Source organism: Mustelus asterias, chromosome 23 (genome assembly GCF_964213995.1).
Source record: "Mustelus asterias chromosome 23, sMusAst1.hap1.1, whole genome shotgun sequence".
NCBI classification, from domain to species: domain Eukaryota; kingdom Metazoa; phylum Chordata; class Chondrichthyes; order Carcharhiniformes; family Triakidae; genus Mustelus; species Mustelus asterias.
This window is the reverse complement of record NC_135823.1, coordinates 26,473,208-26,497,858: the sequence shown is the minus strand read 5'-3', so window position 1 is coordinate 26,497,858 and position 24,651 is coordinate 26,473,208. Positions and strand designations below refer to the sequence as shown.

The window sequence follows — 24,651 nt, the reverse complement described above, 5'->3', positions numbered from 1 at the left end:
ATGGGCCAAAATCTTGGAACTCCCTTCCTCATGTGGGCATTCTTGCAGTACACTATGACGGAGAGAAGTTCATTCACCATAAGTCTGTAACAGAGTTAGAAGACAGCTCACCACCACCTTCCCAAGGGCAGTTCTGGATGCGCAGTAAATGCTGCCCTAGACAGTGATGGCAAGATCCCAAGAACAAATTTTAAAATACCAACTTCAGTGAACTGGACACTCTGCATGGCTGAAAGCTGTCTTCCCCACCAAGTCCTGTTTTCTCAAATATCAAGTGGCCATCATTTTGTTTTGGGGGGGGTGAGGGGAGAAGAAGAAAATGAAATGCTTCAAAGACTGTCAGAAACTCTCCTTGACGTATGGCACCAAAGACATTAATGACTGGGAGGAGCTTGCTCCCAATCACATAGCAGCAACTTGCTGTCAAACTGCATCCCAATGCAGGGAAAGAAATGTGTCCAAAGATTTACTGGTCAAGAATAAGTCTGTTCGGTCTCATGAAGGCCCATGGTAGAAACCTAATACCCTGAGTAGACATCATTCTCAAATTGAGGGACGAGCTACACAATATTGGCCACTACACACCCCGGTCATCTTTTACATCCACCTGAGAGGACAGATGCAGTCTTGGTTTAATGTCTCACCTCAAGGACAGCACCTGTGAAAGTGCAACACTTCCTCAGTACTCCATAGAAGTGTCAAACCTGGTGCTCAAACCTCTTGAGCCCACAACTTTTTGTCACTGCTGACATTAACTGTTTAATTTTTATCCCTTACAATTTAAAGCAATGGTTACACAGCTAAATAATACATGTAATGAGGCAGGATGTCATTTATCATCATAGAATCATAGAAGGCTACAGTGCAGAAAGAGGCCATTCGGCCCATCGAGTCTGCACCGACCACAATCCCACCCAGGCCCTACCCCCATATCCCTACATATTTTACCCGCGAATCCCTCTAACCTACGCATCTCAGGACACTAAGGGGCAATTTTAGCATGGCCAGTCAACCTAACCCGCACATCTTTGGACTGTGGGAGGAAACCAGATTTAGAGATGAAAATTTCAAGAGCTGGGTTAGCTAAAAGGTAGCCATAATGTAAGTATATGTGAACGTTAAAGCTCTTAAACTTAAACACAGTGCATATTATCCAGTCCAACGCCGGCATCTCCATATTATGATGCAGACAATGTGTTCTGACTCTGGCACGAGAAGTGCATTATCTTCAAAGCAATATTGAGCGATGAAAATACACGCATGCATATACACTAACACACACAAATACGTCTCTAACAAGCACAGTGTTACCTGGCTTTGTTTTATTCATGTTCAAGGAAATACTTTAGATTTCATACCATGCAATATGTCAGCATTCAGGACAATAGGTTGTTATCTCGGGCACGCAATTCACTGAGGAATTTATTGAATTAGACTTAATTTTGCTACATTAATTGAATGGTTGGGAGAGGTTTGTTGGGAGTTTTTCACAAGTAGTGATTTCTGGTGTTTAGAGCCAGGAGTGACTATCCAGGAAAATTGTACCTTAATAGCAGCATGCACATTTACAATTGAATCATTTTCTCATCTAGATTTTCGCTGTTGCAGACAATGTGACGTTCTGTTTTGTGATGTGGTGCCTTACAGCAAGGATAGCTGTCTGTGAACCAGTAATGTGTAGCTATTACACTTTGTGGCAAGATTACTCTATTCTTGTTGGCTATGACCTTCTCTCCTCATCAATATGCTCCCCAAAATGCCACCCTGTTGTCAAATGATGCCAAGGTCTAGAACTGAATGCAATTTTTATTATTTTGCTCTTTATTTTGAGACAAGTGCAGGCAATTATACAAATGCTGCCTCTTCAAAAAATATGATGTTGAATAAATGGAAACCAAGTACATTTAATATGATCTTAAGGCAATTTATTTTTTTGCTTAATTGTCGTTTTATAGTCATTAAGTAGACAAAAAACATATGTGGGCAATTTTCTGAGTTCATGTAATTATCACCCTTCTCACGCTTAGACAAGCTTATTTGGAAATGATAGATTATTAGAATTAAATTTAAAGGATTACTCTGGGATAAGCATTAATAAAAGATTAATTCTGGGTTATTCTTCAGTACTTGTGGGGAAAAAAGTAATTCCAGCCACTGAACTTGATGGAGAGATTAATCTTCATTCAAATCTTCCACATTGTGCCGCCTGTAACATTTTTCAAATATTACGAAACATCTTCAACAGAAAGCATTCTTTACCACTCCAAAATGCTACATTATGGAGGCCAGTGAGATTTCTTTGACACCAAAGTGATACAAACTTAGGTGGAAATATTTTTCCTGCTCTCACTTACAGATAAGCAGCCTTCTTGCCTGAGTAAGAAGGCTTTGGGTTCAGGCCCCCTCCAGAGCCATGAACTCAAGATCCTGGCTGACAGTTCGGTACAGTATTAAAGAAGTTTCATGCTGTTGCTTTTAAATGGGACATTAAACTGAGGTCCCATTGACCCTTAAGGAAGCGTAAAAATTCAATGGTATTATTTTATAGAAGAGCAGGGGATTTTCTCCACATCCTGGCCAATATTTATCCCTCAACTGATATTGCTGAAATAGATCATCTGATCATTTTTTATCATTTCATTACTATTTGTAGAATCTTCCTGTATGCAACTTCCCTGTAAGAAGCTTAACAACACCAGGTTAAAGTCCAACAGGTTTATTTGGTAGCAAAAGCCACACAAGCTTTCGAAGCTCTAAGCCCCTTCTTCAGGTGAGTGGGAATTCTGTTCACAAACAGAGTTTATAAAGACACAGACTCAATTTACATGAATAATGGTTGGAATGCGAATACTTACAACTAATCAAGTCTTTAAGAAACAAAACAATAGGAGTGGAGAGAGCATCAAGACAGGCTAAAAAGATGTGTATTGTCTCCAGACAAGACAGCCAGTGAAACTCTGCAGGTCCACGCAACTGTGGGCGTTACAAATAGTGTGACATGAACCCAATATCCCGGTTGAGGCCGTCCGCGTGTGTGCGGAACTTGGCTATCAGTTTCTGCTCAGCGACTCTGCGCTGTCGTGTGTCGCGAAGGCCGCCTTGGAGAACGCTTACCCGAATATCAGAGGACGTGACACACGCGGACGGCCTCAACCGGGATATTGGGTTCATGTCACACTATTTGTAACGCCCACAGTTGCGTGGACCTGCAGAGTTTCACTGGCTGTCTTGTCTGGAGACAATACACATCTTTTTAGCCTGTCTTGATGCTCTCTCCACTCCCATTGTTTTGTTTCTTAAAGACTTGATTAGTTGTAAGTGTTCGCATTCCAACCATTATTCATGTAAATTGAGTCTGTGTCTTTATAAACTCTGTTTGTGAACAGAATTCCCACTCACCTGAAGAAGGGGCTTAGAGCTTCGAAAGCTTGTGTGGCTTTTGCTACCAAATAAACCTGTTGGACTTTAACCTGGTGTTGTTAAACTTCTTACTGTGTTTACCCCAGTCCAACGCCGGCATCTCCACATCATTGCAACTTCCCTGACAGGTTTGCTACTTTACAGTAGTGGCTGCACTTCTAAAAGTACTTAATTGGTTTGACAGCATTTTGGTCTGTCCTGACTTTGTGAAAGATGCTACACGAATGCCTGTTTTTTTTTGAAATTCTGATTTTAATGAGAACATAAGAACTAGGAGCAGGAGTAGGTCATCTGGCCCCTCGAGTCTGCTCCGCCATTCAATAAGATCATAGCTAATCTTTTCGTGGACTCAGCTCCACTTACCCGCCCGCTCACCATAGCCCTTAATTTCTTTTTTGTTCAAAAAATTAGCTATCCTTGCCTTAAAAACATTCAATGAGGTAGCCTCAACTGCTTCACTGGGCAGGGAATTCCTCAGATTCACAACCCTTTGTGTGAAGAAGTTCCTCCTCAACTCAGTCCTAAATCTGCTCCCCCTTATTTTGAGGCCATGCCCCCTGGTTCTAGTTTCACCCGCCAGTGGAAGCAACTTCCCTGCTTCTGTCTTATCTATTCCCTTCATAATCTTATATGTTTCTATAAGTTTTGTACTGTTGGACCTTTGTGCAATGCATCCTGCATGCAGCTCCGAGCAACTTTTAATCCAATTTAATTGAGTGATCCAAAATCTGTTCCAAAAGTTCCAGAATTTTCAACATGCTTTAAAATTTTGTAAAGGTCCAAGAAATGGGATACAGTACCTTAAAGGTGATACAAATTGATTTATGTCAAACCAAACCACTATGCTTTAATTCTTTAAAATCTGTAAAATGTTTCAAGATTAAACCTTTAAAAATGATTGAGAAATTTGATCAGCAGTCTGAGGGGATCATTTAGCTCAGAGAAGTACATTTCACAATTTTCTGACCTTACTCTGTCATGAATGTGGCTGGATTTATTGTGCAGGAATACATTAAATTAAATATGGTATCACCTTTAGTTTTTTTAAATATTCATTCATGGAATGTGGGTGTCACTGGCAAGGCCAACATTTATTGCTTATCCCTCATTGCCATTGATGGTGGTGGTAAACCACCTATTTGAATGGCTGAAGGCTTATGGTAAATGTCCTTCCCTTTATCATAAGGTCAGACATGAGGGTGTTTGCTGCTGATTGCACTGTTCAATTCCAGTCGTGACTTCAAAGTTAATGAAATGGTCCATGCCCACATGCAGCAAGACCTGGACAGGATTCAGGCCTGAGTTAATAAGTAGCAAGTAATATTTGCACCAGGCAACAGCTATCTCAAGAGAATCCAATCACTTCCCTTTAACATTCAACACCATTGCCATCGCTGAATCAAGATCAGCTTTGATGTTAAATGTCCTATGACACATCACAGGAGCCTTATAAATGAAAAAAATGACACAAACCATATTAGGCCAGGTGGGCAGAAGTTTGGTCAAAGAAATAGGTTTTGAGGAATGTGTCTTAGAGGGGGAAAGCAAATATGAGAGGCATAGAGTTGCAGGGAGGAACTCCAGAGCTTTAGGGTCTGGGCTTCTGAAGACATGGTCGTAAATGGTGGAGCAATTAAAATTAGGAATGCTTAAATGAGTGGGAATAACTCGCAGGGTTCCAGGGCTCGTGGAGATTGCAGAAATACAGAGGGGCAAGGTCATTGAGGGATTTGTGAAGATGAGAACTTTTAACTTGAGCTGCTGCTTGGCTGGGGAACCAGTGTAAACCATGGTGCACAGGATCGAAGGGTGAACAGAACTTGGTGTGAGTTAAGACATGGGAAACAGAATTTTAGCTGACCTCATGTCATGAAAAGTTTGACATTTTTTGACGTGTGCTCAATGTTCTTGATTACAACTTGACATTAATCGTTCTGACTTGGAATGAATTCGATATCAAATTTGGTAGCATGCTCAAAGCAATCAAATACGCTCAGCAATCTGCATTGAAAAATTCAAGGATATCACCAACTCAAAGAATATCTGATTTATTCAGTTTTTCATTTAGTCTAAAGAAGTTGTCCCACAATAAAATACATACATAAAAGCACAATCTGATCCCCATCAGTTCTTCTTTTTAGTCTCAGGGTCTATAGAACAAAGGACAAAGAGAATTCCAGAACAGGAACAGGCCCTTCCCCCCTCCAAGCCTGCTCCCACCATGCTGTCCTTCTGAACTAAAATCTCCTACCCTTCCAGAGGCCATATCCCTTTATTCCCATCCTATTCTTTTGTCAAGACACCCCTTAAAAGTCACTATCATATCTGCTTCCACTACTCCCCCAACAGCGAGTTCCAGGCATGCACTATCTTCTGTGTAAAAAAAAAACTTGTTTCGTACAACATCTAGTAACTGACTCTTCCACCCTGGGAAAAAGCTTCTGAACATGCACTCTGTCCATGCCCCTCATAATCTTGTAGACTTCTAGCAGGTCGCCCCTCAACCTCCATCGTTCCAGAGAGAATAAACCAAGTTTCTCCAACCTCTCCTCATAGCTAATGCAGCATCCTGGTAAATCTTTTCTGTACCCTCTCCAAAGCCTCCACATCCTTCTGGTAGTGTGGCGACCAGAATTGAACACTATATTCAAAGTGCGGCCTAACTAAGGTTCTATAAACCTACAACATGACTCGCCAATTTTTAAATTCAGTGCCCTGGCCGATGAAGGCAAGCATGCCGTATGCCTTCTTGACTACCTTCTCCACCTGCGTTGCCACTTTGTGACCTAGATCCCTCTGCCTATCAATACTCTTAAGGGTTCTGACAGTTGCTGTAGATTTCCTATCTGCATTAGACTTTCCAAAATGCATTACCTCACATTCGAACGGATTAAACTCCATCTGCCATTTCTCCGCCCAAGTCTGCAACTGATCTATATCCTGTTGTATCCTCTGACGGTCCTCATCGCTATCCGCAATTCCACCAACCTTTGTGTTGTCCGCAAACTTACTAATCAAATCAGTTACGTTTTCTTCAAATCATTTATGTATATTATAAACAGCAAAGCTCCCAGCACTGATCCCTGAGGAACGCCACTAGTCACAGCCCTCCATTCAAAAACTCCTTCCACTGCTACCCTCTGTCTTCTATGACCAAGCCAGTTCTGTATCCCTCTTGCCAGCTCATCTCTGATCCCATTGAACTTCACCTTCTGCACCAGTCTGCCATGAGGGAGCTTGTCAAAGGCATTACTGAAGTCTATGTAGACGACATCCACTGCCCTACCCTCATCAATCATCTTTGTCACTTCCTCGAAAAATTCTATCAAGTTCGTGAGACACGACCTCCCCTTCACAAAACCATGTTGCCTTTTGCTAATATGTCCACTTATTTCCAAGTGGGAATAAATTCTGACTCGAAGAATCCTCTCCAATAATTTCGCTGCTACTGATGTAACGCTCATCGGCCAGTAATTATCTGGATTATCCTTGCTACCCTTCTTAAATTTATTTTCCACTCACCTACTCCCCAAGTTGCCAGGTCACAATTCTCCCCCCACCCCACACTACTTACTGACTCTACCCTCCACACGTCTGCCCCACTCCCTCCAGCCTTCACATTTCCCCCTCACTCCCTCCAGCCTTCACATTTTCCCCCTCGCTTCCGCCAACCTCCACATTCTCCCCCTCCTTCCCTCTAGTCTCCACACTTGCCCCTTGATCATTCCAGCCTCAACACACTCCCCCTTGCTTCCTCTAGCCTATACATTCCACCTCCACCCCCCTAGCTCCCTCTAGCATTCACATTCTCTTCACCACCTCCTCCCCCCCCCCCTCCCCCAACCCCGGTCCTTCCCTCCCAATCTCCAATTGACACCCCCCTCCAGCCTTTCCCTTGCTCAGACTCTTCCTCTTGGCTTGCAGCCTTTCCCTCCTCCCAGCCTCTCTTTCCCTCTCGCTTCTTCCTCCTGTCACCCAGCCTGTCCCCCTATCCCCTCCCTCCCGCTAGCAGTTTGCTCCCTCCCTCCAGGCTTTAGGGCCTCACCTCCACACTCCTGGGCTAGACCCCGATTCCACTCTGGACTGGACCCCCCCGACCTGGCTCTGGGCCGGGCCCCCCGACCTGGCTCTGGCCCCCCCCCCCCCGACCTGGCTCTGGGCCGGGCCCCCCCCGACCTGGCTCTGGGCCGGGCCCCCCCCCGACCTGGCTCTGGGCCGGGCCCCCCCCCGACCTGGCTCTGGGCCGGGCCCCCCCCGACCTGGCTCTGGGCCGGGGCCCCCCGACCTGGCTCTGGGCCGGGCCCCCCCCGACCTGGCTCTGGGCCGGCCCCCCCCCCCCCCCCCCCCCCCCCGACCTGGCTCTAGCTGAACCTCATTTTTGGTCCTGCAATGGACCCTGCCTCGCCTTGTTCCTGTGCTGGACCCTGACTGTATATATTGTCACATTTTGTTGTGATCATTGCAAGACAGCAATTGAAGACAATGATGTCAGTTGATAACGATTGTTTGACATCGCAAGTATAGTTCTGAATGAAAATAAAATAGAATGACAGCCAGATAATTGCTTATGAGTGCAAGCGATATCAGTTGATGACAAAATAATTGCAATCGAGTGCAGTTGATGTCAAATAAAAGCCGTTGAAAGTAGATGATGTCAAATGACATGAAAAAATTGGGTTGGGTAGAAAGTGGGAGGTGGTAGGGGTGTGCTAAAATTGTGATGTCTGAACCCCAGCAGTTTGGAATGAAAGAAATTCTGCTCAAATCCCCTCCTGTTATCTTGTCAATGCTTTTTCAATGCATGACCTCTTGTTATTGACCCATTCACCAGATTAAATAGCTTTCTTATATCTATTCTATGAAAACCTCCCATCATCTTATAAACCCCTATTCGGTAGCATGTTTTGGGTTTTATTTTCTTTCCTTTGATGTATATTTCTACCATTTTCTCTCGGCACCAAAGATCAAATGCATTTGCTTTTTGACTGTGGATACTGAAAATTAAACTGGAAACACTCAGCAGGTCAGGCAGCACCTGTGGAGAGAAAAACCCAGTTGATGTTTCAGGCCTGTGACCTTTCTATTTTTTGGTTTTAGTTTTCCATCCCCAGTCCGGCATGAATTTGATGAGCTAGTGGCCGCCTCCTGTGCCATAACTCTGACTCCAACTATTTTTTGTCACAGCGCAAGTTTCTTTCCTGCTGAAAGACCTTCTACTTGTCAAATATCAAGACAAGTCTTAACTAACAGTGAATCGACTGCAAAGATAAGCAACAATCCTGTCATGGAGAGTGCTTTAAAATCTTGGTTCAGAAATTCCATGTTCTCTTCAGCAAAATTGAAGCATACAGTTAGAGGTGTTGAACATTTTGGCACCAAATAGGGCGGAAGCAGTTTATGTCAATTCTTCATTCCAAAATCAAATCCTTCTGAAGTCTCTGCCACTTGGCAGGCAGATCACATAATGGGCCCAAGTCCTGAGTAGTTTCAAATACATATATTATAAGAAGGACCAGTAGCACTGCAACTGTGTGTTTCTCGTTTTTGCACTCACAAAGCACCTGGGGCCTGAGGTACGATTGGCAGACAAGTGGAAATAAGGTGTTGAGCCTAAAGGATATGAAGAGTTTCACTTGTGATTTCCGCAGCTCAGAATGATTATTTGCAGCAAGCTTTTTGGCATGCTACTGACACAGACCTGGATTTCCTTCTGATGTTGTGAGAATCCTGAAGTTATTTTCAGCCTCTCTTCTCACTTACAATGAGCTCTTCTTAGGAGCAAGCGCATGGGAATTTTCGTGAAAGGAGGAGCAACATAATTTGGACCTGGAAGGAGTTTATGGTGGCACAGTGGTTAGCACTATTGCCTCACAGCGCAAGGAACCTGGGTTCAATTCCGGCCTTAGGTGACTGTGTGGAGTTTGCACCATCTCTCTGTGTCTGCGTGGGTTTCCTCCAGGTGCTCAGTTTCCTCCCGCAGTCCAAGGATGTGCAGATTAGGTGGATTGGCCATACTAAATTACCCATTAGTGTCCTAAGATACATATAGGTTAGGAGGAGTGGGGTAAAAGACGTGTGGTTACGGGGATAGGGTTACAGGGATAAGGCCTGGGTAAGATTCAGTGCAGACCCGATAGGCTGAGTGACTTCATTCTGCACTGCAGGGATTCTAAGAGGTTTACCAGAATGATTCTGGAAATGAAAAGCTTGGCGTATGAGGAGTGTTTTGAGGACTCTCGATCTGTACTTGATGAAGTTTGGAAGGATGAGAGGGATTTCATTGAAACTTTCAGAATATTGAAAGGCCTGGATCGATTTTTTCTGTTAGTAGAAAAGACTAGGATCCAAGGGCACAGCCTCAGAGTAAAGGGACTGAGATGAGGAGGAATTTCTTCAGCCAGAGGGGGTGAATCTATGGAATTCATTACACAAAGGCTGTGAGGCACAGGTGATTGAGTGAATTTAAGACAGGAGATAGATAGGTTCTAGACTGGTGATGTGATTAAAGGTTACAGGAAAAAGGTGGGAGAATGGAGTTGAGAAACCTATCAGCCATGATCGAATGGCAGAACAGACTCGATGGGCCAATTGGCCTAAATGCTCCTATATTTAAATCTCATGGTCTTATCTTATGATGATTTTACTTATCTAAGCTAGCATTGTACTTGAGCATGAGTTACCATTGTAAGGACCCTTAGGATAGTGGCTTCTAAATGTTTGTAATTCTTATCAGCAATGTCACATTGATGTGAAGGGAATTGACCATGTATATGCTTGGTCAGCTTTTGTTCATAGAAAATGCATCTTGCTGTAGGTTTTACTGAAAAGTAATTTTTAAATTAATTTCTTGTATATATTCCATATATCATAACCCCATTTCTTTACAATTCAACATTATGCACCCTGTCATTTGCATTGGGAGCCTGTCACTAATTCCAAAGAAAGTTCACTGCAATCAACTTGTCCTGCATGGTGCAATACAGCGGAAAGTCAACTTTGTGCTCTTCTTAAAATTTCAAATGAAAAATGACGTTAATGTGGCAGTATTGTTTTCTTCAATAGAAATGGAGAAGGAGACTTTTCAGACCTAATTTTATGACCATGGCAAAAAATAGGACAATGCTAACACACGGCATAGGAATATCTGACCCAAAAATCTTTCAAAGGCTTTCACCATATTTTATGATTTAAAAAAATCATTGTCCCTACTTCCAATAGGGTGCTGGCACACGTGAAACTTTCCCAGAGTGGTTGACCACACTTGGCTAGAAATCTCAGCAAAGGTTGCAACTCACGGAACTAAAGGTGTTAAAAGCAGAGGATTGTTCATAGTGGTGATGTGCTCTTTCACTTTACCCCATAGAGTTGGAAATGCTACTACTCCAAGGTAGGATTTCACCCCCTCCCACCAATCTTGTGCCCCTCTTCAAATTCCACTTGCTATACTTTGTGAAGACAACAGTGCAGCCACAATGTTGTAACCCTATCACAGATCCACATTTTCTACAAACGTGCTTACCCCACTGAGAGATTAACTTTGTAGAGTCACGCCGTAAATGTAACAGCAATTGGGAATAATGGACGGAAAGACGAGCCAGGAAATAACCCAAACTGGTAGGCTACCAATAAAGCCAGCTGATGTGCATGGAACAAAATACAGGAAGGATTTACAAGTGGGAAAATTGAAGCAAAAAAGCATCCTTCAACCTTTGTGAACCTATACAACAGGGCTTTTCATGGAGCCATTTTATAGAATGGACATGTGTACTTTGATTGGAGCCTTACCTGGAGATTTGAAATTTGATTTTTAAGCAAGTTACTTACATATTTGAGAGGCTTCAGTTATACCTCTTGATTGCTCATGAGAAAGCGGAGTTGCAAATCTATTGAATGCTTGATTTTCCAACCTGCATATCTCTCAGAATCAACCCTTCCTTCCCTTTTAATTCCTGTTTATCCAGACTATGTTTTGTAGACAGCATTATAATATTGGGAGCTACTTATTGTCACTTAAATACTTACAAACAGCAGTGACCTCCAGGCTTTGATCAGCTTTAAATTTTCAGAGCACTTTTTAAAAGTAAAGTGTTCTTTACATTATGCACGTCAATTTTGCTTCATTTACCGAGGGCTTTAAGAAAACTTCTGCGCTTTGAAGTGTGACTCATTCCTTATTACCTGTTATCTGGTTCAGAGCAGTTGTTGGCTGCAATACTCTTACATTTTTTTGGACAAATCTACTTTGGCTGAGTTCTTACTTTTTCCACTTCTGTACACAACATCTTGTAGTGTGATAAAAACAAAGGCTCAGCTTGTTACCATACAGAACAAAATACAATTGTTTTGATTTATGGGACACCTAGTCGGAATGGACACTTCATGCACCAGGACCAATAAAATCAATTTAAGTTACTTATCTTCACCCACTCTGTCCCCATAAAAAAACTTTTGTGGATGCCCATAATTGGTGCAAAACAGTTTTGAGCTAGTGCAATAACTGATATAAAATGACATACCCCAGTGTAATTTTGAACAGCTATGGAAAACTTTGCAAACTTATCTTCTGTGCCAATCCTTTTATCACAGATGTTATTAATACATTTATTTTAGTAGCAGTCTTATCTTCCCAGCACTTTTAGGCAGTTGGTGCACCATTCCTCTTATTCCTTGTTAAATCCACCACCATCAGTATCCTGGAGTCACCATTTCCCAGAAGCTTAAGCTGGACCAGCCATGCACACATTATAGCCACAGCAACACCTCAGGCTGGATATTCTGCATGATGTGACTCCCCTCCTAACTCTGCAAGGCCTTTACATCATCTATAGGGCACAAATCAGGAGTGTGATGGAATAATTAGCATTAATAGCTCCAACAATACTCGAGAATCTCAACACCATCCAGGACAAAACAGCATACCAGGGATCCCATCCACACCTTAAACATTCACTTCACTTGCCACCCATGCACAGTGACTGCAGTGTGTACCATCTACAAAATACAATGCAGCAACTCACTGCAGCTTTTTTGACAGCACTTTCCAAACTCACAACCTCTACCACCCAGAAGCACAAACACAGCGGGCAGATGGGAGTACCACCAACTTCGTCATACACCATCCTGACTTGGAACTATGTCATCATTCCTTCCTTGACTGTGGGTCAAAATCTTGGCACTCCCTACCTTACAGTGCTTTGAAAGAACCTATGCCACATGGACTGCAGCAGTTCAAGCAGTTGCTCACCACCCCCTTCTGAAAGATAATTAGGGATGGACAATAAATGCTTAGCTTGCTAGTGATGTCCACATCCATGACAAAACAAAAGAAAATCCCAGAATACGGTGTGAATTTGTGACTGAAGTTGAATGGCTGCAAACTGTATCCTAAAATTGATTGTGAAATTAAATCAAGAATCAAAGTGAACATTACTTTTTAATGTTCTTGATAGACTATAGATAATTCAAAGGCAACAGCAGATGTTTTTCTTAGCATTTTCTTATCATTGAGAGGAAATTATTTGCTTTGGTCATGTGGCATTTCCCTTTTCTTAATTTGCATCTTATTATTTTTGATATCCTACCATGTAAATCAGATGTATTCTTGTTCTGTGTGCATGACAGAGTGACTGATAATCCAGGGCCTATTTTTAATTTGAACATGAGATTCAGTAAATTTCAGTTATGATTCTGTAGTTTCTGGTTTAAAAACAATTACTAAACAATCACGTTACACTTAAAACTTGCTTTAAAATTTTCATAATTGAGGAGAATTTCCCTACTATGGACATTATCGGCATTGTTTCTGATGTCTTCAGGTTTCTGCTCAAGCTTGAAGCACCGGTTTTTTAATAAATGTAAGAGCCAGAATGTTTGACATTGTTGTTCGCACAACATTTGCTCTAAAATTGGGTAATATCCTTTGCCCTTTGATCACTGCTTGTAACTTGCATTCTTCTCCATGCAGATGCTGACGACCCTGATGATCCTGTGGTACCAACAATTGTTGTTCCTCCGAAAAACACAAGCATCGTCGCTGGCACAAGCGAGGTCACTCTAGAATGTGTTGCCAATGCAAGGTTAGTCGGGGGGGGGAAATCAAGGTATAAATTGGTGAATGCTGGTCTGTAAAGAAATGACTGTGTACACCTGTTATATATTCTTTATCTTCTATAAATGTCAGAAAATGTTTTAAGCCGAAAGGGGTGGGGGAGCGAAATAGCCAGTTAATCTTCATTTTTTAAAAAAAGTTAACATTTTAAAGCCTACTGAGGGTCAAAGCGAATTGCACACAATTCTAAGGTTGAGCTTCTAATTTAATGCCCACCTGGCAGACATAGAGGTTATATATTTAAAGCATGATGTGGAGTTGCCGGCGTTGCACTGGGGTAAGCACAGTAAGTAGTCTCACAACACCAGGTTAAAGTCCAACAGGTTTATTTGGTAGCACGAGCTTTCGGAGCGCCGCTCCTTCATCAGGTGAGTGCAGGATTTCTTTCACAAACAGGGCATATATAGACACAAACTCAATTTACAAGGTAATGGTTGGAATGCGAGTCTTTACAGGTAATCAAGTCTTGAAGGTACTGACAATGTGAGTGGAGAGAAGGTTAAGCACAGGTTAAAGAGATGTGTATTGTCTCCAGCCAGGACAGTTAGTGAGATTTTGCAAGCCCAGGCCAAGTCGTGGGGGTTACAGATAGTGTGACACGAACCCAAGATCCCGGTTGAGGCCGTTCTCATGTGTGCGGAACTTGGCTATCAGTTTCTGCTCACGATTCTGCGTTGTCGTGTGCCGTGATGCTGTTGAATCTGGCACTGATGCACCTTCTGACGGGTTGGGCATACATGTCGAGTGGAGGGAAGTGGCCTTCCTGAGGAGTCCAATTCGACTCTTTCCTCTTTGGTTGCCTCACCACCAAAATGGACCCCATCAGTCTCGCAGTGGACACAGAGGAATTCATCAGGCGAATGAGGCTCTGGGAGTTTTTCCACAAACCCCAAGAGGCCAACAGCGAACCCAATGAGACAGCCAATGAACTAGACAGAGGAATCCACGGTGCAGCGACCGAAGAGGAAAGAGTCGAAATGGACTCCTCTGGAAGGCCGCTGCCCTCGACTCAACATGTATGTCCAAGCCGTCAGGAGGTGCATCAATGCCAGATTCATCAGCTGCACTCACAAGACAGCCCCGAACGTCACCCAAGCACAATACAACGCCATCAAGACCAACCGCAACATTGTCATCAAACCAGCAGACAAAAGAGAGACCACCATCATACTGAACAGAATGAATTACTGCAAAGAAGTGTATCGGCAACTGAACAACGAGGAACACTACAGACAGTTACCCGCAGATCCGATCAAAGAACACACCTGTCAACTCAACAGACTGATCAAGACCTTTGATCCGGACCTTCAGTGCTCTCATCCCACGTACTCCTCGCTTTGGAGATCTCTGCTGCCTCCCGAAGATACTCAAGGCCAACACAACGGGCCCTCCCATTGTATCAGGCAATGGGACCCCATGTGAGTACGCCTGGCTACGTCGAAGGCATCCTGAAACCCATCATACAAAGAACCCTCAGCTTCTGTCATGACACTACGGACTTCTTACAGAAACTCAGCACCCATGGAGCAGTTGAACCAGGAACACTCCTTGTCACAATGGATGTCTTGGCACTCTACACCAGCATCCCCCCACAATGACGGCATTGCTGCAACTGCCTCTACTCAACGCTGACAACTGACAATCTCCAGACGCGATTCTACAACTCATTCGCTTCATCCTGGACCACAATGTCTTCACCTTCAACAACCAGTTCTTCATCCAGACACATGGAACAGCCATGGGGACCAAATTCGCACCTCAATATGCCAAAATCATCATGCACAGGGTGAAACAAGACTTCTTCACCACGCAGGACCTTCAACACTAGGCACTAGATACATTGATGACATTTACTTCCTTTGGACTCATGGTGAACAATCACCGAAATAACTACATGATGACATCAACATGTTCCATCCCACCATCAGACTTACCATGGACTACTCTCCAGAATTTGTTGCATTCTTGGACACACGTATCTCCATCAAGGACAGCCACCTCAGCACTTCACTGGATAACCTCACGATGCTCCACTTCTCCAACTTCCACCCTAAACAAGTTAAAGAAGCCATCCCCTACGGACAAGCCCTCCATATACACAGGATCTGCTCAGATGAGGAGGATCGCAACAGACAGCTACAGATGTTGAAAAACGCCCTTGTAAGAACAGGATATGGCGCTCAACTCATCGATCGACAGTTCCAACGCGCCACAAAACTGCACCGACCTCCTCAGTAGACAAACACGGGACACGGCGGACAGAGTACCCTTCGTCGTCCAGTACTTCCCCGGAGCGGAGAAGCTACGACATCTTCTCCGAGCCTTCAACATGTTATCAATGAAGACGAACATCTCGCCACGGCCATTCCCACACCCTCACTTCTTGCCTTCAAACAGCTGCGCAACCTCAAACAGACCATTGTATATAGCAAACTACCCAGCCTTCAGGAGAAGAGTGACCACGACACCACACAACCCTGCCACAGCAACCTCTGCAAGACATGCCGGATCATCGACTCGGATGCCATCATCTCACGTGAGAACACCATCCACCAGGTACACTGTACATACTCTTGTGACTCGGCCAACATTGTCTACCTGATACGCTGCAGGAAAGGATGTCCTGAGGCATGGTACATTGGCGAGACCATGCAGACGCTACAACAAGGATGAATGGACACCGCTCGGCAATCACCAGGCAGGAGTGTTCCCTTCCTGTCAGGAACACTTCAGCAGTCAAGGGCATTCAGCCTCTGATCTTTGGGTAAGTGTTTTCCAAGGTGGCCTTCACAACACACGATAATGCAGAATCGCTGAGCAGAAACTGATAGCTAAGTTCTGCACACATGAGGATGACCTCAAACGGGATCTTAGGTTCATGTCACACTATCTGTAACCCCCACGACTTGCCTAGGCTTGCAAAATCTCACTAACTGTCCTGGCTGGAGACAATTCACATCTCTTTAACCTGTGCTTAACGCTCTCTCCACTCACATTGTCTGCACCTGTAAAGACTTGATTACCTGTAAAGATTTGCATTCCAACCATTATCATGTTTGTCTTTATATATGCCCTGTTTGTGAAACAAATCCTGCACTCACCTGATGAAGGAGCAGCACTCCGAAAGCTCGTGCTACCAAATAGACCCGTTGGACTTTAATCTGGTGTTGTGAGACTACTTACTGCATTTAGAGCATGAGAGAGACTCACAGCTAGACAGATAGATTCTTCCTTCATTCTAATTCTATTTATTTGAAAAAGGATTTGAATTCTGAAAGCAAACTAAACCACTTTTAAGAGTGATGGAGTAGTGGGATAGTAGAAAGGTGAAGGGGTAAGGGGGAAGTGTGAGGAAATGGATAAACATAAGTAACGGGGACGGGAGGGGTGATAGGAAGGTCTCGGCCGAGAGACACAGTTCTCTTGCAAATTACATTCCCACCCTATATGCAGCCCGCAAAGTTTGGTAGCTCCGTTATCTTCCAGAACATGCCATGCCATCTAACACCTCCACTCAAATGGAACAAAAGAGAGGAACAAGCAGAAACAGTCAGAGAAAGAAAGTATGACGAGTTGAGGAAACAGAGGCAGTAAAGAGAGCAAGAGAGAGCAACGCACACAGTGAAGATAACAGTCATCAATACAGCATTGTGTTCATCACCATGAGTGATCAACCAGTAATATATTTTTGAAAGTTTTTCAGTTCTGAAAAAACTTTGTCAGCTGTTTCTATTATAAATTATTATGCCCACATTTACAATTAAACTTGCTCGCATAAGCCTGTCATACTGTAATTGCACCCTCCTGCCAAACAGAAGACTGTAATGTCGCCATACGTAAAAGGGAGTACTTAAAGCATGACAATGTAAGTATAGGCACAGTGATTTATCATAGCCAGCTTATTATCCCAACCATGTTCCATTGACTGTTCAGGTCAAAGTTATACATTTACAACTATAGATAAAGATTTTAATTTTAACGCTTATCTGAATTACATCTGGATTACACCCGTCAAATTCTCCTAACCATCTGATGTTGCAAATTGGACAGAATCAGGAAGCAGCAATAGAAATGGGTCAATCAGAGTTACTGTTGCCTCTCTACCTTGACCTGAACTTACTCCCACTGAATGACCGCTGGTGGCTCCTCCCCACATACTGCACATGGGGAGGAGCCAGTCTACACGATACCATCTACTACCAAAAGGAACAAAAGAGAGGCAAAAGCAGACAGAAAAAGAAGCTATGATGCATTGAGGGAACAGAGGCAGAAGAGAGAACAAGAGAGAGCGGCGCAGATAATGAAGCTAAGAGTCATCATATCCTGTATTGTGTTCATCAGCATTGCAATCCGTGTCATTCCCCAGCTATGCTCGGGATAACCAGGAGAAGAGTTGTTAGCAATCGTAGAAACCCTACAGTGCAGAAAGAGGCCATTTGGCCCATTGAGTCTGCACCGACCACAATCCCACCCAGGCCCTACCCCCATATCTCTACAGATTTACCCGCTAACTCCACTAACCTACGCATCTCAGGACACTAAGGGGCAATTTTAGCATGGCCAATCAACCTAACCCGCACATCTTTGGACTGTGGGAGGAAACCGGAGCACCTGGAGGAAACCCACGCAGACATGGGGAGAATGTGCAAACTCCACACAGACAGTGACCCAAGCCAGGAATCGAACCCAAGTCCCTGGAGCTGCGAAGCAGCAGTGCTAACCACTGTGCTACCGTGCCGCCCAAGACAGGAGCAGAAGACCCTGCCAAAGCTGCTTTCAGGAGGAGAGGTCCTCATAGTGAACAGTGTAACTTCGATTCAGTCCAAAGCCCAACAATTTAAATAACCTTCTGAACAATTGGGGCGCTTGGTCAAGTTTTACTCTTTTTAAGTAGCAGTACCCACTATAGCATTGTCAGAATGTCCCATTACCAGTGGCAATGGGTGGATCTAATGAAGCTTGGTCAACGAAAACAGCTTGGGGTGGGATGAAGTCTGACTGAAAATTGTACAAATGTGCACATGATGTTCTGAACATATGACCTTTTGAGAAACTTGTGGCTGAAATTCTTCGGCATTTCTGCCACTCTCTAGCTGTAACTCATGCTAGTTATGACGGAGCTTCCCAGAAGATGTTTCAGGGAGTTTCATTATCACCTCGTCAGAGACAGAACTTTACAAGATAAAGAATGTGGCTGGAGGCAGGATCTTCCTCTATGCCAGAAGTTCTCTCTCCTATGGCCCAGTATGCCAGTAGGGAATATGCTACATCCAGTGTGAAGTTAGGCACTCCAGCATCCCTTTAATAGGGGTAGTGGCTTAGACCCAAAAATTGAAGAATTTGTTCTGTGCAGACTGATCATCTTAAGTATGGATCTGCAGTAGTTAGGAGAGGAATTTTCTATTTTTGCAACATGAAAGAAGGCGAGAAAAAGACTGGAAGCACGGGCCCCAAAGCCAGCTTCCTCTGCTGTATTGTTAGGCATGTAGGAAAAAAATTCTAAGGGGCGGTTCCCACTACATCATGCTAGCCGGCAACTTAGATCATGGGCACCACAATACAAAAAAATTAAAACAGAAGCCACCTCATGGAACATCTCCCCCCCCCCCACCCAACTTCCCGGAACATCCCCTGGCAATGTTTCTTGGCAGTGTTACAAGGCAGTGCCCAGGCATGACCCACTCCCCGCTGATGCAAGCACTTACCTGACCTCCTCTGGCAGGTTCTGCCCACCAGGCGCACTCTGTGGGGGACCTGTCGCAATTCGTGTAGCATGTCCTCACACCAATGTGAATGGACAATCTAGCGGGTGGAACGACCAGGCATAAAGGCCTGATAATTACATTTAAATGGAATCAAATGAGGATCCTGACAATTGAACAATAGAAATGGGAAATCCGCCGGTGTAAATTGCAGTTTGGAACTTTTGGAGGGATTACCTGTTCCTGCCACCAGGGGATCCCATTCCCTGCCACTCCTTCTCTCTCCTCTACCACCACCACCCCCCCCCCCACCCACCCAAAAAGAAAGGAGCAGAAAATTCACCTCCTCTGAATGAAGTTGGCAGATGCTCAGGCAGGCCTCCCTCGCCAATGATACAGCAGAGAACGGTTCATGATAGCACTTGCAATCCTATCCTGACTAAAAGAGTGCACTTACACTGACCACACATACTTCAACCAGAACAACATTAGAAGGCACAGGTTGCTGCAATGCCAATGTAACAACCAGAATTATAGACCATAAGACATAGGAGCAGAATTACTCGGCCCTTCGAGTCCGCTCCGCCATTCAATCATGGCTGATATTTTTCTCAACCCCATTCTCCTGCCGTTTCCCATAATTACTGGGGCGGCACGGTAGCATAGTGGTTAGCACTGCTGCTTCACAGCTCCAGGGTCCTGGGTTCGATTCCCGGCTCGGGTCACTGTCTGTGTGGAGTTTGCACATTCTCCTCGTGTCTGCGTGGGTTTCCTCCGGGTCCTCTGGTTTCCTCCCACAGTCCAAAGATGTGCGGGTTAGGTTGATTGGCCAGGTTAAAAATTGTCCCTGAGATGTGTAGTTAGAGGGATTAGTGGGTAAATATGTGGGAGTAGGTCCTGGGTGGGATTGTGGTCGGTGCAGACTCGATGGGCCGAATGGCCTCCTTCTGCACTGTAGGGTTTCTATGTTTCTATGTTCTATAATGTGGAGATGCCGGCGTTGGACTGGGGTAAACACAGTAAGAGTTTTAACAACACCTGGTTAAAGACCAACAGGTTTATTTGGTAGCAAATGCCATTAGCTTTCGGAGCGCTGCTCCTTCGTCAAATGGAGGGATATCTGCTCTCAAGCAGGGCATACAGAGACACAAAATCAAATGCGAGATGATGCCAGATGTTATGTGGACGCATTTTCGCAAATGTCTAATAGAACAAAAACGGGGCTTCATTCCAGGATTCATTCTTGTGAACCTCCTCTGGACCCTTTCCAAGGCCAGCACATCCATCCTTAGATATGGGGCCCTGCAGATTATGATTATGACCTGCATTAGAATGCGAATCTCTACAGCCAACCAGGCCTTAAAGATACAGACAGTGTGAGTGGAGGGAGCATTAAGCACAGGTTAAAGAGATGTGTATTGTCTCCAGACAGGACAGCCAGTGAGATTCTGCAAGTCCAGGAGGCAAGCTGAGGGGGTTACTGATAGTGTGACATAAACCCAAGAACCCGGTTTAGGCCGTCCTCATGTGTGCGGAACTTGGCTATCAGTGTCTGACTGGCTGGCTGATCTGTCTGGAGACAATACACATCACTTTAATCTGTGCTTAATGCTCCCTCCACTCACATTGTCTGTATCTTTAAGACCTGGTTGGCTGTAGAGATTCGCATTCTAATCAGTATTCTGTAACTTGATTTTGTGTCTCTGTATGCCCTGTTTGAGAGCAGATATCCACTCCATCTGACAAAGGAGCAGTGCTCCGAAAGCTAATGGCATTTGCTACCAAATAAACCTGTTGGTCTTTAACCTGGTGTTGTTAAAACTCTTACTGTGTTTTCCCATAACCCCTGATCCCCTTATTAATCAAGAACCTAACTATCTCTGTCGTAAAGACACTTAATGACCTGGTCTCCACAGCCTTCTGCTGCAGAATTTCACAGATTCACCACTCTCTGGCTGAAGAAATTCCTCCTCATCTCTGTTTTAAAGGATCGTCCCTTTAGCCTGAGGTTGTGCCCTCTGGTTCTAGTTTCTCTTACTAGTGGAAACATCCTCTCCACGTCCACTCTATCCAGGCCTCGCCTGTATCGTGTAAGTTTCAATAAGATTTCCCCCTCATCCTTCTAAACTCCAACGAGTACAGACCCAGAGTCCTCAACAGTTCCTCATATGGCAAGCTCTTCATTCCAGGATTCATTCTTGTGAACCTCCTCTGGACCCTTTCCAAGGCCAGCACATCCATCCTTAGATATGGGGCCCTGCAGATTATGATTATGACCTGCAAATTTTCAGCCCCGTTTTTGTTCTATTAGATTCTGTTAGACATTTGCGAAAATGCGTCCACATAACATCTGGCAACATCTCCATTTACTTAACGCCTATGATTTGTGGTGTAGTTTAATTTTGGTCTGTTTTTGCCATTGTTAATTTATTAGGTTTCATTTATTTGCTTGTGCTGCCGCATTTCTGTATGTTAACTTTGATATTTGACCTTGTTCAAGACTTTGTTTATTGATAATTGCATGCCTAGATGGTGGGAGCGCCATTGATTTTTAAAAATACCAAACCAATATTCCAATACACAAATGCTGAGAGACAGGGAAGGTAATGGAAGCCTTTTATGTATAAGTTTAAATATTGCCAATAAACAGACACTTTCACCTACCTTAAATGATTGAAATCAACCTCCCATGCAAACAGAAAAGCATTGGCTATAAAATTCAAGAAAGATATAATTCAATTCTCATACCGAATACAATTAAAATGGACACAATGGAACTGAGTTCCGTCTGCCATTCCAGAGGCTCTCACCAGAACTCGGAGTATGGAAACAGACATCTGTTAGAACAAAGTTGTGCAACTAATTAGCAACTACTCTTTATCCAGTTATTATAATAACTGAAAATTGAAAGATGCCCTTGAAAATGCACCCAAGCTCATTGTTAATTACCATTTATTTTCAAATTGTGCTTGCGTGTTTTTGAAAATACGTTTGCCCATTTCACCAACTTTACAAGGAAAGCAACAACACTTTCTTATTTAGAGAGGGAAGACATTAAGTGTTCGCTCCAAGTATAATAAGGCATGATTTTTAAGTGTCTGTATAAATGATCTTTGTTTACTACCACTCTTGACCATTTCAGTGTGACACAGATCATAGCGCCAATATCTGGGTGTCATGTGTGCCATTTGAAATACAAAATGTTGCACCAAACATCTGACGTCGGGGCATTCATGTACACAAAGAGAATGCTTTGTGGAAGATTGCAGAGTGGGCATGTTATGATGTTAATCAGCATACAAAATTGATTTGATACCGGCACTGTCACTTTGACGCTCAAGCTTGTATATATAGTCTCATAATCATGCATAGCTGAACACACATTCAGCACAGGAATGGCCATCCCCTCTCCATCAGCACTATTTAAGGGGATTATCAAATACTTACAGGCCAGATGCTGATTGATTTTCTTCTTATTCTTGTTATGATTCAACAAGAGTTTGATATTGTTTATGGTTGTTTCAAGTGACAAAGGAAAGTCATGTGGTGGGTGCTGAAGGACTTTTTGCTGACCTCAGCTTTCTGCACCAGCAAGTCGCTCCCTAACATGGGTGCACTTGTATCCATTTCTCTTGGAGTCCAGCATGACTTAGGGAATGAACAGAGTGTGTGCAGAGTGGAACAAGCTGCAGGAAGATGGAGGTGATGGGTGGGAGAGAAGGAGGGGAAGACGTACTCTGAACGGGAGGCTATATGGTGTACAGGGAGTAATTCTCCTACTTGAAGCTCAGCGCCTAACTATGTGAGAGCTGTCTGTGCTTCTGTAAGAGCATCCTCACTGAAATCTGCCATCTGCTTCAGCCACACCTCAGACCAAGGCAAGGAGCACTTGTCAATGGCTGTCAAGATGACAGTGGCAATTAACTTTGTGTCTGGATCTTCCAGGCTAGACTTCAATATAGAAAACATTTTCCAGTTTGATGCTGGCCATTGTTTGAGCAAGGTCACTGAGGCTATCTATTTATTGACAGCTAAATGCATTTAATTCTCTCTAGAGGGAAGCAGGCAGATCCTATATGTGGCTTCACGAGGTTGACAGCTTCTCCAAGGTACCATTGACTGCATACACTTTTCAGGTGCTGCATGTCAACTCTGCCTATTCTGCAATTGATGAGCATTCTAGTCCCACAGCATCCTAAAGGGGTGTGACCACTGTCAGAGAATCAGGCAAATCAGTGTCTGGTATTCTGGCAGCAGTCAGTCTGCTGTGCATTTGAACCACTGTGACAAGCCAAAGGATGATTGTGGGTGTCAAAGGCGATCTGCTGATCGTATGACTGATGACTTGAGCACACAACCCACACACACACACACAGCATGCAATCAATGGAAGCCATGCTGCCTCATGATATATAATAAAGAAGATCATTGACATGTTGAAACAATACTTGTGATTCTTGTACTGCTCTTGAGGAACGCTGCAGTACTTGGCATAGCAGATGTCAAGATTTGTGGTTTGTTTCATGATGCACAATCTTGCTATTGTGAAGGGATAGCCCTCGCCAACAGCTGTATAGTTAGAACTCAGGAGCAGGGACATAAAGAGGAGGAGGCGAAGAGGCAATCTACACAGCTTCTTTTTGCAGAGCTGTCTATGATGAATTAATTTGAATGCGATACCAGTAACTGCAACCCAAATTCCCCTTTCACTAACAGTTCCACAACTTATCTTCCCTCTGCCATTATCTTCACACCATCCATTTGATCACAATGCAAATGCCAGCACGGAATCCGCATTCCAAACCAGATTTCTAAATCAAACTGTTCTATATTGTATACATCAGTCAGTTAACCAACTTTATGCATTCCCTGAGTGTCTGCCTTGTGTACAGCTTTGCCTGTCCTCCTCCCATGCAGTGCTATCGAATGGCTGCAGCTTGGCTGGTGGAATAGTGCTGACTTTCAGTAAGGGCAGATGCAAATGCCTTTGGAAGAATGGCAAGCATTTCTGGTCCTAAGAGGCCTAGCTGTGGGCTACAACATCTCAGCATAGATGATAGCAGTGTGGGCTGGCTAACTGACAGGTAACAACTAGTGCACTGGTGGTGTGGCAGGGATAGGAGGGCTAATGCAATCAACCTCAGAGGATGGCATATCCATTCTCCACAAAGCCACAGCCATTCCCAGGGCCAGAGGCTCAGCAATCTTAGCAATCTATTGGAAGTCAGATTTATGGATTGGTGTGAGAGTCTGCAGGCTGTAATCCACATGCCTGATGGCGACAGTTTGAGTTTGTATGGCTGGAAGCTAACCATGCATGACTTTTTGAAAGTAGATATTGCATCAGATTGTGTATCTCAATTGTATTAGTAAATACAAAAGTACCTTTTCTTCAGTTGAATGTATTAGTTAGCTGTTAAA

General features: G+C 43.9%; 1 protein-coding gene across 1 annotated transcript in view; it reads left to right on the top strand.

Annotated features, from left to right (window-relative positions):
• The window catches only part of sdk1a (sidekick cell adhesion molecule 1a), an 839,938-nt gene that overhangs the window by 518,842 nt on the left and 296,445 nt on the right, over window positions 1-24,651 (top strand). Inside the window, exon 6 of the mRNA XM_078240149.1 lies at window positions 13,385-13,496. Within this exon, the coding sequence (XP_078096275.1) occupies window positions 13,385-13,496 (112 nt within the window). The remainder of the gene's footprint in view (window positions 1-13,384; window positions 13,497-24,651) is intronic.